The 17,357-nt window shown below is 41.6% G+C and overlaps 1 protein-coding gene across 1 annotated transcript; it reads left to right on the top strand.

Moving 5' to 3' along the window:
- The first annotated feature begins 393 nt into the window (after window positions 1–393).
- Window positions 394–17,156, top strand: irs2b (insulin receptor substrate 2b). The gene is made up of 2 exons (XM_055215176.2): window positions 394–3,839; window positions 15,373–17,156. The coding sequence occupies exons 1-2, from the start codon at window positions 623–625 to the stop codon at window positions 15,375–15,377; spliced, it is 3,222 nt and encodes a 1,073-aa protein (XP_055071151.2). The 5' UTR covers window positions 394–622; the 3' UTR covers window positions 15,378–17,156.
- The last annotated feature ends 201 nt before the right edge of the window (window positions 17,157–17,357 follow it).

Consider the following 17,357-nt stretch of genomic DNA (forward strand, 5'->3'; position numbering starts at 1 on the left):
GGAGAAACTTGCGCCTAGGCAGTACTACTTGTATTTTAACCAGCCCATTTGCTCTCTAAAACGACCAACGACTATTTAAACCAGTGACACACCTACCACAAACTTTTCGCCCTTGCTTTTTCTCATTCGAATAACATCTAAAAACGTAAAAAGTCATGTTGTTTCCAGCCCGAAAGCTCAGTGTGTTATGATGCTCTGACAATTCTCCGACACCTTGGGTCGTTCCTGCGAGAGTGGAGAGTGGCATTTGATTAGTGCTCACTGCTGTCAATCAGGGGCTTCCACCAATGAGCCGAATGAGCTCTTCAAAATGGGAGGAATCGAGTTTACGCCTCCCCCCAAAGGTTGCGCCGCCCATTTTCTCTGTGTGTGTGCGTGCGTATTTTTTCTTTCTATTTTTTGTAACCAAAGCTGGATGTGTAGGACGTCACATGTTGTTTTTCCTCTTCACTCCAGTCACTTAGCGATATGTGTTATTTACTGTTAAACTGCTCCTCGCAGCGAACGCGCAGCCCGCGCCGGGTACAGAAAAGAGTCTGACAGGATTTTCATTGCGCTTCAGAGGAGACTAACAGACTGACTGCACAAGTTAAGGAAAAGTGAGAGTTTTTCTTCATAGCTTATGAGAATGGCGAGTCCGCCGCCGACGGAAGGACAGCTGATTTCAAATATGATCGTGAAGAATAACAATCGCGTTAAGAAATGCGGATATCTGAGGAAACAGAAGCACGGACACAAGCGCTTTTTCGTTCTGAGGGAGTCGAGCGAGGGCTCTCCTGCCCGGTTGGAGTACTACGAGAGCGAGAAGAAATGGAAAAACAAGTCGGCTGCTAAACGGGTTATACCTTTGGACTCCTGCCTGAACATCAACAAGAGAGCCGATGCCAAACACAAGCACCTGATCGCCCTTTACACTAAGGACGAGTATTTTGCCGTGGCTGCCGAAAACGAGCAGGAACAGGAGGACTGGTACGCCGTTTTAACGGATTTAATGAACGAGGGGAAAGTGAGCGACGGCTCCGCGTCAAATTCGGCATCGTCTCTCGTTGGGTTTGATGAGGCGAATTACGGTGTGATAACGCCGGTTTCCGCCACTTACAAGGAGGTTTGGCAAGTTAATTTAAAATCTAAAGGACTCGGACAGAGCAGGAATCTAACGGGCGTCTATCGCCTGTGTTTATCCAGCCGCACCATCAGCTTCGTGAAACTTAACACGGAGGTGGCGTCAGTTATTTTACAGCTGATGAACATACGGCGATGCGGACACTCTGACAGCTTTTTCTTCATCGAGGTGGGCCGGTCCGCGTCGATAGGACCCGGTGAGCTTTGGATGCAGGCGGATGACTCCGTGGTGGCGCAAAACATTCACGAGACCATTTTGGAGGCGATGAAAGCGATGAAGGAGATGTCAGAGTTCCGCCCGCGCAGCAAAAGCCAGTCCTCTGGTACCAACCCCATCTCCGTGCCCACCAGGCGGCACTTTAACAATCTTCCACCGAGTCAAACTGGGCTGCAACGGCGATCGCGCACCGACAGCGTGGCAGCGACGTCTCCCGTGACGAAACTGACGTCCTGCAGAATACGCACGGCAAGCGAGGGCGATGGAACCATGACGCGACCCATGTCAGTGAGTGGCAGCCCTGTCAGTATGGGCGCCAACAGGACACATTTAAGCCGCTCCAACACAGTGACAGCTCGCCCATGCCGAACATTTGAGACCTCATCCCTGCAGCACAGTAAATCCATGTGCATGCCCGTGTCTCGCTCCCCTCCCTCAGCTGTCAGTCCTGCCAGCCTGGGCTGTAATATTGAAAACACCCCTCGCCCCTCCAGCTGCACTGCATCCATTTCGGGCTCACCCATAGACGCCGGTTTCATTTCTTGTGATGAATGTGGCTCCAGCCCGGGAGATGTACGGCACCTTTCTGTAGCAAACCGATGCAACACGCCGGAGTCCCTCGCTAGCACGCCCCCCTCACAAGAGGGCAGTGACCTCCATGGATACATGATCATGGAAAGGCCGAACTGCTGCGGGCGGCGAGGTGCCCGAACAGGGGCAGAGGAGGGCATTGGAGATCTAGAGAAAGCCTACAGGAAAAGGACACACTCTCTTACCATGCCCTACCAGAAGAGGGTGCCATCACAAGTTTCATCTGCTTCATTGGATGAGTACACACTTATGAAAGCCACTTACTCAACTGGAGGCCATTCAGGGCGCAGCTCACACACTGCCTCCCCAAAGGTCACGTACCCTGAGGATTATGGTGACATTCAAATCGGATCGTTATTGATAAGTTCCAGCAGTAATCTGGGCGACGATGGCTACATGCCAATGACACCAGGTGTGGCTCCGCAAGGGGGAAAGGCTGACAACTACATGCCTATGAGCCCTATGTGTGTTTCCGCTCCAAAGCAGATAATCAACCCTAGGACACACCCCCTAACTATAGCCAATGGTTACAGAACCAATTCCCCCAGCAGCTGTTCTCTGGATGACAGCGGCTACATGAGGATGTTGTGTGGCTCAAAGTTCTCTGCTGATAGCTCTGATGGAAAATTGACTAATGGCGAGTACCTCAACATGTCTCCTGTAGATTGTGGGTCTGTCACACCACCAGACTACTATCTTAGCCCCATGGGTGTGGAGCAATCTCCATGCCTGAGACAGCTACACTCATTTAACTCTTTGCCACGCTGTCACAAGCCCCAGCAGACGAAAAAGGATACAGAAGACGACCAGTATGTCGTCATGAACCCTCAGAGTAACAGGATAATAGAAGAGACAGGAACCACAGCATCTCCCCCTGTCCTATCCCCTCTAAGACAAAACCGGACAGAGAGCTTTATTCACAGGCATAGAATTAACAGGCCCACCCGCCTCTCTCTGGACACACTTCGGACATTACCCAGCATGAACGAGCATCCCCTCCCCACTGAGCCAAAAAGCCCTGGTGAGTACATTAACATAGACTTTGGGCATATTGTTGAAAGCAGCTCCCCGCCCTCTACTGCCTCCTCAGAAAGCCCAGCCTCGTCCCTAGGATCCTCCAGCGGTCAGAGGCAGTCCCCCCTGTCGGATTACATGAACATAGATGTAAACTCACATTCACTCAAAACTGGAGATGCGGCCCCATCTGACACTTTTGAGGCCCTGCCAGTACGGACGTCCTGCCCTGCCCACTCCGAGGAAGAGGAAGAGAGGTACCACCTTACAGCACAGGTGGCACCAGTGGGCCCAGTTGGCAAAGCTAAAGATGATTACACAGAGATGACGTTCAGCGTGCCTGCTTCGCCTCCACAGCCTGTCTCTCAGCCCTCAGAAGGTGGGCAAACCACCAGCCCATCCTCCTGTATGCAGAGGCTGGCTATGGATGAGAGTGTGGGAGTGCCCACTGTTGATGCGTTTCTGCTGTGCCATAACACTCTGGATTTGGTGAATCCTGACCGGGGCGCAAAGGTGATCCGTGCGGACCCCCAGGGACGCCGACGGCACAGTTCAGAAACATTCTCCTCTACCACCACAGTTACACCAGTTTTTCCCTCCTTCGTTCATGATACTAGGCGGCATGGTTCGGCCTCTGTGGAGAACGTGTCTGTCTCTGTGAAGAACAGTGAAGGATCAGATGAAGAGTACAACAGTCCAATGTGCAGAGAGACATCGGCTGGCTTTCAGAACGGACTAAACTACATTGCCTTAAACTTGATGGATGGGGGACTTGCCAGCTGTGATTCGCTTGTGAGGTTCAAAGCTGCCAGCTGCTGTAAAGAGGGCATCAATGGAATACATGTCAGTCCATATGCCAGTCTTGGGTTCAAGGAAACGGCAACAACAGTAAAAGGTAAGCTTTGCATGCAGATTTATGTAACACCCAGTGATGGCATTTTCTTGCATTGTGTATGTTTATTTTAATGTGGAAGCTGTAATAGATTTGTTATTGCATACTGGCAGTTTTATTTTCCTAAATATAATGAACAGATCATTAATGCAGTTGCATGTAAACTTCTAAACTTATCTTATTTAAAAATACTTTTACTGTGTTGTAGTGAAATATCTGATTGCGTAGGCTTTATGCATTTTTGTTATTTAAAATGTCTATCATGCGTCTAATGTTATACATTATCGCATTATGACAAAATATCATATCGCGTGGTTATGCTTTTTGCTTGCTGCACGTAAAAGTTAACATGGCATATCTGCTTTTATTATTCATATTTACACTATATTACCTTCCGACTAATGCTTGCTGTAGCTCTTTTAACGTCAGTGATGTAAAAGGATCTAAGAATGACTCAGCTCTGTACAACATGAGGTTTATTTATTTATTTTGACACTAAAATAACAACTGCGCACCAGATTAATGTTCCATATGATTGATTTCCCACTTATGTGTGAGAGTTAATTGAGCAAGTTGGTGTGTCAGAATGATGTAAAAGCCTCTTTAAAAGCTGTGGCGCAGAATTTATTTTTAGAGGCTGATCACTTCATCCGTGCCTGCAGGATCGTTTCGGATGAAAACAGTGCAGCTATGCCTAAAGGGCTGTCTGGGTTGTATTTTCTGGGGGATGGGGGATGTAACCCCCAAATAATCAAAACTAGCAGTTGCAACCTCCCCAATATTTCTAAAATGATTAATGAATGCATATGTACAGTTGACACTTTAACCCCCCTCCCAACCTTTAAACCAAATGTACACCTTTGACATTAAGTATATTAGCATCTCTAGACCAATATTATGTATATTCTAAGCTTGCACGCTGAAATTCACATTTTAAATGGCGGATCGTTTTAAAGGTGCATTGTGTAACTTTTAGAATGATAACTTGACGGAAGTGCAATATAATTTACATAACTATATTATCAGTGGTGTATAAAGATCTTACAAAAATAGCTGCATTGTTTTTGTACCTTAGAATGACATCGCGGGTTCCCTTACATGGAAGTAGCCATTTCGCGCATAAATGGACGAACTGTTTTATAGAGTGCGTTTTGTCACTACATTGTTTTAAACCATGCGATGTTTGTCCTGTGGTGGACATGCGTGAGCGGTAGACTGAGCTGTTGGTTGCAATCATAGATTGTATAAAACATGGACATAGTGATCGTGACCTCAACCGCAGGTTTTTGAAGAGTGTTTTTGAGGCCAAAAGCGGGGAGAGCCGATAGTCACCATCATGGCAAACGCATCACCATGTGTCATTCCCGGATAACCAAAAATGGTAAAATAGAATGTTGGTGGGCTGAATGGACAGCAGCAGCAATCCACCTATCACTTGCGGCCACCCCCTTAATTATGCAGAACGTTAAGGCTTAAAGGGACACAAGGCAGCATTTTTGTGTTAATAAATCATCTTCGTAAGTCGGTATATGGTTAAATGACTCATTACCGGACGAATGAAGTCTCTCTAGCCCGCCCCTCCCATCTGTAGGAAGAATTCCCCACTTGCAACTTCGCTGTATCCGACCCGGTGTCCTTCAGTCTCGCAAAGTCTCCGATATCGCGAGAAGCAGTATCACTTTACAGCAAACAACACAGAGGCAGGCGAGCTAAACACGGCTAGCGATTGTTGCAAATGGCAGAGCCGGGGAAGAAGCATCGAAAACCCTTGACGGAAGGGAAACCTAACTCGATTGGAAATAAGCTGATAAACTTGGTTCCGAGGGGGGAGGGACAACAGTTCGTTTTTACAACAGTGTGTTTGAAAGCATTTACTTTCAGACACTAGGGGGAGCTCGTAGAGAAATATTATGCAGACTTGCCTGGTTTCCCTTTAATATAATTTAAACAAATGAGTTACAAAAAAATCACCCCCCTCACAGTTGTTATGAAGAGCAAATTAGCTATATTGACCAAAATCACTTTTTGTACCAGCCTGTAAACATATTATTTCTGCTGTAAAGTTGGGCATTATAACATGGGTGTCTATGGGGATTGACTCTGTTTTGGAGTCAGCCTCTAGCTGCCAGTCGATGAATTACAGTTTAAGTCATTTCCGTCTTTGAGAGATTGGAAGGTTGCCCCTTGGTTGCGATTTACAATCTCACCGCTAGATGCTGCTAAAAATGTACACAATGGACATTAAACAGTTCGAATGGATTTCGATTGGCTGTCAATGTTTTATCGATCATAAGCTTGATCATCAATAATATTTCTGAAAGTAATTTTGACGATATTGTTCCTCTGTATAATTATAGTTATAGTTTTGGCATGGGTGCCTTTATTCTTTTAACTTGTCATTAGGGCTGTAACGATAAATCGTGTGTCCCATTAAAAAGACCTGTCTAAAATCAATTCTGAATCGCAAGGCTGCGATTTTTTTGTTTTATGCGCAGCTTGTGCGTGTACTATGGCGTTTTGGTCAGTAAGAAGTCTTTATCAATCTAAAATCATTATGAGTCGGAGTCGTTTATAAAGTTCATTTAAAAAAGCAACACTCATTAAACAAAATCATTTAAAATATTCTTTATTATCATGAAAATACCTGAAACAATCCGAGGGATGGCGATATAAATATTCTTCTAGACATTTCCTGGAATAGTGTTTGTAATGCTACTTCTTCTGTGGCACAATTGGAGTTTTTGCACGAGAGCGCCCTCTGGCTTTTGGATGTGGCGGCATTTCACCGTAATTCATTCAAATTCATGCATTGAGAAAAAGCGCATTTGCACGATTAATCGTGACAGCCCTACTTGTCGTAAGTCTGAACAGGCCTTTAGGGTTTATTTGTCCATACTGAGCCTTATTGTATGTTAAAATGATCATGTTTGTATGTTGACTGTAGAGTAAGAATGACTGTGAGGTGTGGCTGTTATGAAAGGATGTTAATGTGTGCTAAAAAGATTGTATGTCAATATTGAATCCAGTAAAAGAGGAAACGAACCTAATATTTGCAAATACACACACACACACACACACACACACTCTTCTGAAAACGTGACACAATTGCAACGTGTCACAAGGCGGTAGCTTAACAGTAGCTCTGATAAACAAGCAAATCAGTTGTTTATCAGTTGTCAGGTAGATGGTTTCAGAGCTGGAATGCAGAACATGTGCAAAGGTTGTTCGAGGAGGTGAAGTTGGCTTGTTTTTCCAACCTGCCAGGTTTCTGTTAAGAAACTGTGCACTCCTTGTTTTTCAGCAGCATGTGAAAAACAGAGTTGTTTTTGTGGCTAAGAGATAAACAAGTAGGAGACACAGATCCGCACACGAATGGAATTTATGCTCAAAATGAGTAGGAAGATATGAGGTACATGTATGTTTATGCGTTTAGAATTTAAATTCTATCTAAATCAATTTATACATTGTCTTGAAATCGAACCCTTGACTTTCCATTGCAGGTGCAGTGCATTACCAGTTGAGCTATAGGAAAGTGTAGAATTAGTTTGTGTGTATATATGGAGTACCCTACACTTTAGTGAAACTCTTAACGCAAGGACTAAATGTCAACGTGAAGGATTCAATCAAAGAAAAAGCATTTGCATTTGAAGGACAGAGCGTCGCTCACAAGTCTGGTAAATGACACTTTGTAAAAGAGACACGAAACAGAAGCCTCTCGAAATAACACACACCACAGAAGGCTCAATTATGATCTGTGAGGTGCTTGTTATGGTGTTTGTATGTGAAGCCAATCTCGAGGAGAGCAGGTGTTTTGCCTTCCTCTGTTTACCTCCGTAAAGTGGACAGAGCAAAAGACATAGCTGCAGGCAATGGAAGCTCTAGAACAGTGGGAGGAGACCACGGAAAAAAACTCAAACAAACATCCACACGCACCCACTAGCGATCAGCCATCCAGCCCCATTATTGGTCACAACCAACATTCCAGAAAAACAAAAGAGACTCTTATTTGTGTCGAAAGGCCTGATAGGAACTTGCCCATGTACGGGGCCCATCAGCAGGGAAGAGATGAGAGTATGGATAGGCTGTAGTATGTTTACTACACCGGCGTCTGTCCTGCAGCGCCACATTCCACTCGTTCCCTTCACCCTTTACTCTTAGATGCAAATGTGCAAAAGTTTGTGAATGGGAATCATGTTTTTGGTTGAAAAGCATTTAGCACACACTTTTATTCATTTGAAAATATACATACCTCAGCAATCCTGTGCAAGGAGGATGTTTGACTCACTTAGCAGCTTTATGATAGAGCTTAATCATGTTTATGGATTTATTGCTTTTTGTCACGCTTTGTCGTGTTTATTTCTGTATTTTCACGTGTACGTCCTCACCGAGTCATGGAACGCACACACACACGAACACCGATGTGTTGTAAATCAGATTGGTCACCTATGGCCCGGCCTTGGATATAGAGAGTTGTAGAGATCAGCACTATGTTTGACTTCTATGCCATTTGATATGTCTTCAAATGAATTTCCTTTTCCTTCTATCCCTCTTTTCTTTCATAATACGACTGCAGGAGAGAGTAAACACTGTCTTATTAAAAATTTATAATTAGGACATCCCGAGATCTCCTTCCAGGGATCTGTGCTTGTCGGTGTTGGGCTCCTAGAGAAGCCTTCCCCCTTGAGATTTGTGTGTGTATTAGTGTGAGGGGCCGGACCGGCAGATGGCGGGGGCCGGGGTCGTGCACCTGCCATTCCGAGCAGTGCACAGTGGTTATCGGGCCCATCAGAAGCCCTGACAATACACTAATGATTACTGACCATCTGCTACCCTGCACAGCACAGAGACAGACAGATAGGCACGGAGACAGATATAGAGAGATGCAGTCAGATAACAAGTGAAAGCAGTTAAAACAAGCTTGAATTAAATGTGTGATTTCTCTTTTGTCACACATAGTCCCGCCCCTTTTCGATTTGATAGACTCGATTTAATTGAAAAGTACACCATTGATAAAGAGGAAGTGTCCATTAATATGTCTTTTGTACTGTGGCCTTTATTTCTAGAAAACACCACAAAACGCACACCTGCCCCTGTTTCTTGAATCCCAGTTTATCATCGTTCTCCTCCTGTCTGTCTTTCTTCCATCATAAGTCTTTCACAAATATGTAATTTCTATAATTATTTTCATATTTGAGAGATTACCTTCATCCTGTCTCTGTCTTTGGCAATCACCAATCATCACACTGACTTCGCCTCTCTCTCTCTTTCTCTCTCCCCCACCCCTCTCTTCCTGTCCTCCTTCACCTCTTGGTCTTGTTGTTGTTGACTTTGTAACTACCTGCTATTGTTGCAGATTTGATAGTGTTAAACTAGTCCAAGATGTTCTGCTGAAAGCTCTCGCCGTTCCCCACTTTTAGCAGCACAGATAAGGCGGATTACACATTGCCACAGATTAGACATTGTTGAGCAGCTTTATTTGGCGTTCAAGCAAGTGGCATACACATAAACACATGGGTGAATCACATGAAACATGTCCAGTTCAAATATCGCTCCCGAATGAATAAGAAATTACAAAAAAATTGCTTACAGGAATTGATGTGAAGTCGATGTGATGTAAAGTAGACTTTATTTTCAAGGCAAGTAAGCGAATTCATGTTACCATAATGGCTCAATGACATGACGTTAATTATTTTTGTGTCCATGGTTCAATTAAATGTAAAAGGGTTAAAATGTTTAAAAAAAAAAGATAACTTGCATACATTCTCTTTTTTGAGGACCAAGTCTAAAATTTCTGGTTTTATTTCAATTCGAAAGAACATTTTGGGGGATAAATTGCAAAAATGTCAATGTGGTGTAACTGGTCTGTGTCAATTGGTGAAACTAGTATTTTTTTATGAAAATATAAATATATTCATAGTTTACTGTTATTTGATTTTTTACATACATTTTTACATCAATGGTCAAATATTATTTAGAAAACAGAGCTGTTTGCAGCATATGTCAGGACAAATATTACAAAAATGCATTAAAATTTACATTTAGAAATAACTAATAAAATTTTATTTTAATATTATTATTATTATTATTATTATTATTATTATTTTTTTGATTACATTCACATGCCATCAAGGTGAATAAAATATTTAATATTTTTTATTCTTTGGCGCAATTGGCAGTTACACCATTTGACATTTTCAGGTCCATTCAGTCTTAACTTTCATAAAAATGGTGCAAATGTAATTTTTTATTGCATAAAATAAACATAAATACACTATGTACATTGAAATAAACCTGATGCGTGCTATTAAAACAAGGTTTTTTTAAATAATTTTTTAATTTCCCATCTTGCCAAACTGTTTTTTTAACACCAAAGAGTCATTTTCATTATTTTAGTACAGTGTCAGAAATAAAGGTACAAAAGCTGTCACTGGGGTGGTACCCTTTCAAAAAGTTTATTTTTGTATATTAGTACCTCCAAAGGTACTTTAAATTAACATATTGGTACCACAAAAGTACATATGTGTACCAAAATTGGAGGGGGGAATCTAATAAGAATGACTATTCAAAGGAATCATAGATAAACATCACAGTAATAAGAATTTGGTGGACAATGCATGGCTCAAAAATGTCTATTATATTTTGCAATGCGTATGTATATATTTTTTCTGAGGAGAAATCATTTTTTTTACCTTGACCATGTGCTTCTTAGAAAACAACTGTGCAAGATATAGAAGGCTCTCTGTCCTTGATGTAAAGGTCAAACCTAAAACTGGACAACATCTGAGACTTACATAGCCACACAAATACAGTACATTCTCACTCTTCATTTAAGATTTTGTAAATATGTGTGTGTGTGTGTTCAGCACGTGGTAAAGAATAATGGGATGTGGCTGGTCTAAGAAAATATCATGTCAGATTTGCATACAGCGCTCTTTAGAAGCACGTGCCGTGTGTGGGAATAATTGCATGCCATGTGACATGATTCTGAATGAATGCTCTCTTTCTCCCCTGCTGGGCTAAGTGATCTCAATCTCTTTCTCTGTGTGTGTGTGTGTGTGTGTATGGGAGGGCGAAGAGGATGTGTTGTGATGCTCTACTGTCATGAAATGAATTTAAATGGCTCCTTGGGCTTTAGTATTGACTTCCATTAGCTTTGAAGCTTCTTTTGGGGTTTGTTAGCGAACTGGGATCTGCTGAACTTCTGGGCACACTTGATGATCCTTATTCGTGGAGTGTCATTTTTTTCCCATGTGGCTGCTGAGCTTAGTTGGTTTTGTTGAATGTAGTGTTATGAAATAATACTGTGACATATACACATGAAAAACATTTCAATATGCACTATATAAGCTCACACCCCAAGATCTGCCACATGTGTCGGTAATGATGTTGACTTTTCCAGATTGTCAGTCGCTGTCACTGTCAAGTTAGGGTTTATGATTTGATACTGAGCCAAGGGCCGTGCATACATCCATACATTTGTCCTAATGCGTACTGACTGTTAGCTTTTAGTCTTTATATTTTAAAGATTCACCTTTGATAATATATATTTTTTTAATGGATTAACGTTTGCATTTTTAAGCCATGCTCTGACATGCTGAGTGTGTTAGTAAACTGGGTGAAGCGAGTCATTCAAACTTTGTGTATTGTACAAGATTATCCGCTCAAAATAGGAGTGGCAGCCATGGTTAGTTGTAGTGTGTACATGGCTATAAATATTGAATCTAACAAACAATGTTTGTTATTGTATTGTTGGTAACAAGTTGGCATTCCTATTTGATCCGAGATAGAAATCAGATGCCATGAGATCACTGTCTGCACTCCCATTGGTACCACCACAACGTGTCGCTTTTCATTCGCATTTGCTGCCAATGACAGTAAAAATACAAAAAATACTTCAAGGGAGAGAAATGAGATCATAGAAACAGATGACCAAAACTGGTCAAGGTCTGTTAAAACTTATACCCATCCTTATGATTTGTAAACCAGGCATTGGCAAATTAATGAGTAACACTAGCACATGTTTACAATTCAGCTTTATCAGCTGTTTTTCTGTCTACTGTTAATATATAGTAGCTTGTGCGTAAGCATTTGTGTGTGAGAACAGTTGCAGGTCTCATGCGTGTGAGAACGCAAGATTTTCCCGGGGGCTAAATTTAACCTGTGTGAAATAAATAAAAAATGACTCTCAGGACAAGTGTGTGGATATTTGGAGGAGGGCAGCGGGTTCACGGGCTGTTAACTTTTGGTGGTACAGTGGGTTCCAGAAGGGTACAGTTACTTTAAATAACTAACAGTACTGATTTGTCACGATGTTCATTGATAAGTGATAGGAATTATTATTATTTGTTTGTTTTACTAAAATAGTATTTATTAGCATTGCAAATGAGCACAATAGCAGTATGGAGGAGAACACTAAGGGATAGTTGTTCTTATTCACAGCTCATTCATCTCTCTCTCTCTTCCTCTCTTTGAGTGGTTGTCCCATGACCTCATTGGTCTTTATCCTCCGGTGCTCATCTGAGTTGTTTTATTCTCCTCATCCGGATCGGAATGGGACATCCATGGAATTGCCAGGCTTCCTCTTGCATAATTAGCTCTGTGAAATTTAAGCTGCCTCTCTGACCTCAACACTCACATGATTCCGGCTCCATGGCATCAGTGTAAATGTGAGAACCAGCGAGGAAAAAGAAAGAGAGATCTCTCTCTCTGTTTTGAGTCTATTAATACGCCTTACGAAAGCAGACCACCTGACATGTCACAACCGTGTGTGGGTACGAACAGTCAGTGTCCTATATTTCTTTAATCAATACTGTGTCCTGGTTTAGAAGTTGTTGTGTCACTGAAGATGAGGTCAGGTCATATAATGTGATTATCCAATTAATAGTGACTATAACCTAGATTTACAAAGCTTTAGGCAATGCAACTTTTTGCAGTCTTGCAAACTGTGTTGTTAACGTTTGATTAACAGTATACATTTTATTTATGCTATAAACTTGCCTGTATATTGTTAATATAGGAACGACTGAAGAACTTTTTCATAACATGGCGGATTGAATATATTCATCATATTACACAGCCTTAAGTGCATTTTTTTTACACAAAATTAGAGGTGCACGGGTATGTCGGCCAATGATCGGTATTGTCGATGAAAGCATTTTTTACACTTTAAAAACAGTCGATATATCCTGACAGTCAAAAGAGAGCAAAATGCAACGATTTTGAGCTCTGTGTAGGGATGCTCAACGATTAATCACGATAAAATCTATGGCGAAATAAAAGTTTTATTTACATCATACACTGAAAAAAGTGATTCATTGAATTTAATCAATTTTTTAAGGTAAGTGGTTGCAATCAATTTTATTTAAGCTACATTTAAACAAAAGTTTTATATTTTATTTTACTTTACTAATCTTTTTTGTTTAAATGTAGCTTAAATAAATTGATTGCAACCACTTACCTTAAAAAAATTGATTAAATTCAATGAATCATTTTTTTCAGTGAATATGTGTGTGAAGTTCTGTGAGCTGTGTATAATAGTTATGTATATATAAATATGCACACATGCATGTATAATTTTAAGAAAAATATATATTTATATATTAACTATTTATATATAATATAAATTATACATAAATATACACATGCATATACACATGTAAACATTTCTTAAATATATACATGCATGCATGCGTGTGCATTTATCTATACAAAGTTATTATACTTCACACATATATGATGTAAACAATAACTTTTATTCGGCCATAGATTAATCGCGATTAATCGTGATTAATCGTTAAGCATCCCTAGCTCTGTGTATAGAAAATGTTAAGAATCTTCAAAATTTTATTAATGAAAGTTAATATAACCACCAAATCATCGGTATCGGCCGATATCAGTCTGAATCGGCTACCGTATGGGTAGACAATTTTACCATTTTCGTTTTAAAAGCATATTCAGACACGCTTACCACTTTTGTTTATGATCTAAGCCCTTGTGTGGCCATTGATGTTATTGTTGCATATGTGGTTTTATTATTGCCGTTGGTGTTTTTTTATGAGTTTGGCTGTCGGGTTTTTTGCCATCAGTGTGAGAAGGCGGTGTAAACATGTTTTTCCCAGAGTCTGTTAAGTTGAAAGGAAAACAGGAAAGCACCTACTCTTTCTCTCTCTCTCTCTCTCTCTCTCTCTCTCTCTCTCTCTCTCTCTCTCTCTCTCTCTCTCCCTCCCTGTGTTTACTAGTTGGCCGTTAGCAAACAGATCTGTCAGCACTTAACTGGAAGAGTAATACCTCGTAATATAACACAAAGGGAGGTATCAAAGAACAGGAAAAGATGAGGCACTTTACGACCGTGAAAGCGCTTGACCTCTCGCCGGCCCCCTCTTCCCTGACTTTACCCAGCTCTCTGTGTGAGAACGCAAACCCTACTGACATTCACGGGAGTAACGGCCAGCTCACTGTGTGTCGGAGTGGATGTTGTGATATCGAGCTCACATGCGGAAGTGTTTGGAATGTGTGCGGGCAGTCCAGATAATGGGAGCGATTATGGCGTGCCGTGTAGCCGATGGCCGTGAATCAAGGGTTTGTTAAGTGTGTGAGAGCGAGTCTCGCTGTATGAAAACACTTCTTGTTCTAGACGGATGAAAAGCAAGAGGAGCTCATAGGGGGCGGGGCTTGTGCACGGTCGAGTAGGAAAGGCCCGCAAGGGGTTTGTGTTAGAAGAGACTTCCGCCCGGTGTGAGGCATTCATGCACATGAAACCTCACAAACAAGCACAAGGGGTTGGATGTCAGGATAGCGATCTAGACTCTAAATAGAGCCTAAAAAGAAAACCAAACATTAGTCTATTTTAATAATACATTCTCCTATACTGTTGGTTTGGCTAAACTTTTCAGTTTTTATTTATGCCTTTTGATTGGTTGTCACATTTACTTTAACCATTAAAATGTACATGTTTTTATTATTAAATAACACCTTTTAGATGAATATTAATGACCATCTGAGGCTGTTTTGCGCTGTGTTTGTGTGTGTATATCAGAGAGAGAAGGGTGTATGACATACTCGAACGCTGTTTCCGTCAGCTGCATAGTGCTAAATGCCAGCGAGTGTTTCCCTGCGTCTCTCTGAGCACCTGTCACGTCTGTTGCTCTTACCGAAAGAGCATGCATTCCTTACTTGGTAAAAGAGACGAGGACGGACAGATCGAGAACAAGAGAAAGAGAGGGAGAGAGAAAGAGCATGTAACCTTTTATGCCCCTTAAGACCTCATCTCATTCCAGGACAAATCATATACGGATGGTCATGGAAAAACACACCGGTCCGTGTAACCAGGGGAGATTTTCCAGACAGGCAATACGATAATATTTCCGAAAACTGCTGCAACATTGATGAATGCCCATTTATGGCTGTTTGCGAATTGTCGTGCTAGTCCTAGGGAACATTGTGTTTTAATAGCATGTCCTTCTTTTCTCTGTCTGGATATTTATGGACATCGAAATTAATGTGTTTTCCCTTGTCTCTTTTCTTTTGTCTGTTCCAGACTAAACAAGAGCCAGTCTGCCCCCTTCAACCCCATCCCCGTCTTTCACAATAAGAGCGAGAGATGTGCGGAGGAGAGGTGCTCGTGTAGACAGATGGACCACGTTGCTGCTGCTTCAGCCCTTTGCTGATCTTCGACCCCCAAATGCATTCGAACGGCCGTCGTCACGGCAACACGGACACTTGACCCCGGTGCGAGTCGCGATGCTCGCTCAAAGACAGAGAGGCGGGACTTCCTGTTCATCTGTGACTCACTACAATCTCTTCCCTTTGGATGCAGAACATTCGTGTTAAGGACTTTTTTCACCGGTTTTGGAAAGAGCTCTGGACTTTGAGTGGCCAGTGTCCCTCTAAACCTGTGAACCAAACCTGGAAAGAAACATCTGATGTGCACACACACACACTCACACTCACACATACAGTCGTATACATGTTGCACATGTCACTTATTTATTTAATTGTGTGCATATGATGTTGTGTGTTTGTGTGTGTGTGCATGGGTGGTTGCAACACAAAGGTGGCATTTCAGAAATTTGCTCAACAATTCGAACTAAGCAGTCACTTGAAAACCCTACCTCAGAACGAGCCAGGTTATGACTTACAAAAAATTATATATCTATATATTGAGAAACTAATTTATTTTTACAAGTGAATGTTTTCGTAAACACCAATCCAAAGCCTTACTGACTGTACTGTCGGAACAGTGTTTCATGGAGGACATGCATTATGGACTTGCATTCACTCACAAGAGTCTCAAAGATTAACTGTTTGCCATGGTAACTGAATGTCTTGTACTGCAGCGGAAGAAGATGGTGAATGCCCTGGCTTCCGCTGCAATCAAAGATCTCATAATATATTATTGTTCTATTCTACACAGATATTTAAATCATTTTAATATAATATTAATATTTATCTGAGCTGGTAACGGACCGGATGGGCGGCCATCTGCTGCCCGGCACATACTGTATGCAAAGCAGGCTTCCAGAGTAGAGGAGTTATCGAAACGAAGCCACAACACGCAAACCCTTACGGTACACAACATGCTACACGAATGAGCCTCAGGTTAGAGCGAGGACCACCTCACCAAGCCTAGGCACGCTAGCACACTTTAAACCCACCGTTTTTGACCCTAACAACCCAAAGCCTCTCTCCGCCTTACACCCGCACCCGCCGGCTTGGTGTTTAAGTCAGCGACCGCTCCTCCGATCGACCAGCGGCAGGAGCGGGCAACGAATGAGAGCGATAGGTTTCACGTGGGTCGACACCAATACTGCTGCTCCCTACCGTCAAGACAGGGAAAGACTCGTCAGAACCAATGCTTTGTCTTGCACTTACAAACTCCCTAGATTGTAACACAAGACACTTTTGAATGTAGAGTATTCCGGAGATCTCCGCAAAAGGAGACGTTTGGACAAAACGCGCTTGAACATCCACAAACAAACTGATTACAAAGTACAGTTTAACACAAGCGATACAAAGTACACACGACTTGACTTAAGTATATGGAAAACATTTGCCTAGAAATCTGTAAATAACATGTAAAGAGATTGCAACTGATGTTTTTAAGTTAAAGATTATAACTTATGTTTTTTGTATGTATATATATATATATAAATATACTGTACGTGTTCGAATGAATTTTCCCCAAACTAAAGCACTAATGAAGGTACTCGCCAAAGGCTAAATTCGGCCCGGCGATTTTCTTTTATAACTCTTCAGTACGTTTTGAAAAGTATGTACACTGTACAAAAGAAATGCCACTTTGATGATATTTGATAATGCTATGATATATAAAAAACGAGAAAAAACTGATAAAATTAATTTGTAGAATAATACTTGATATTACAAGTAAATCTTGCTACATAGGTACAAGTTGACAAACGGCATATGCAATATTTACATTTTTTTAAAAGATTAGTTTACAGAAAGGAACCAAATGTATAAATACTGTGTTAATATATTTAAAACCTTAAAACGTTTTTTTTG

This window comes from Misgurnus anguillicaudatus, chromosome 17 (assembly GCF_027580225.2).
Source record: "Misgurnus anguillicaudatus chromosome 17, ASM2758022v2, whole genome shotgun sequence".
NCBI classification, from domain to species: domain Eukaryota; kingdom Metazoa; phylum Chordata; class Actinopteri; order Cypriniformes; family Cobitidae; genus Misgurnus; species Misgurnus anguillicaudatus.

What these genes read in the sequence shown, in the direction of transcription:
- irs2b (XM_055215176.2), top strand. Translation starts at nt 623, where the DNA reads ATGAGAATGGCGAGTCCGCCGCCGACGGAAGGACAGCTGATTTCAAAT.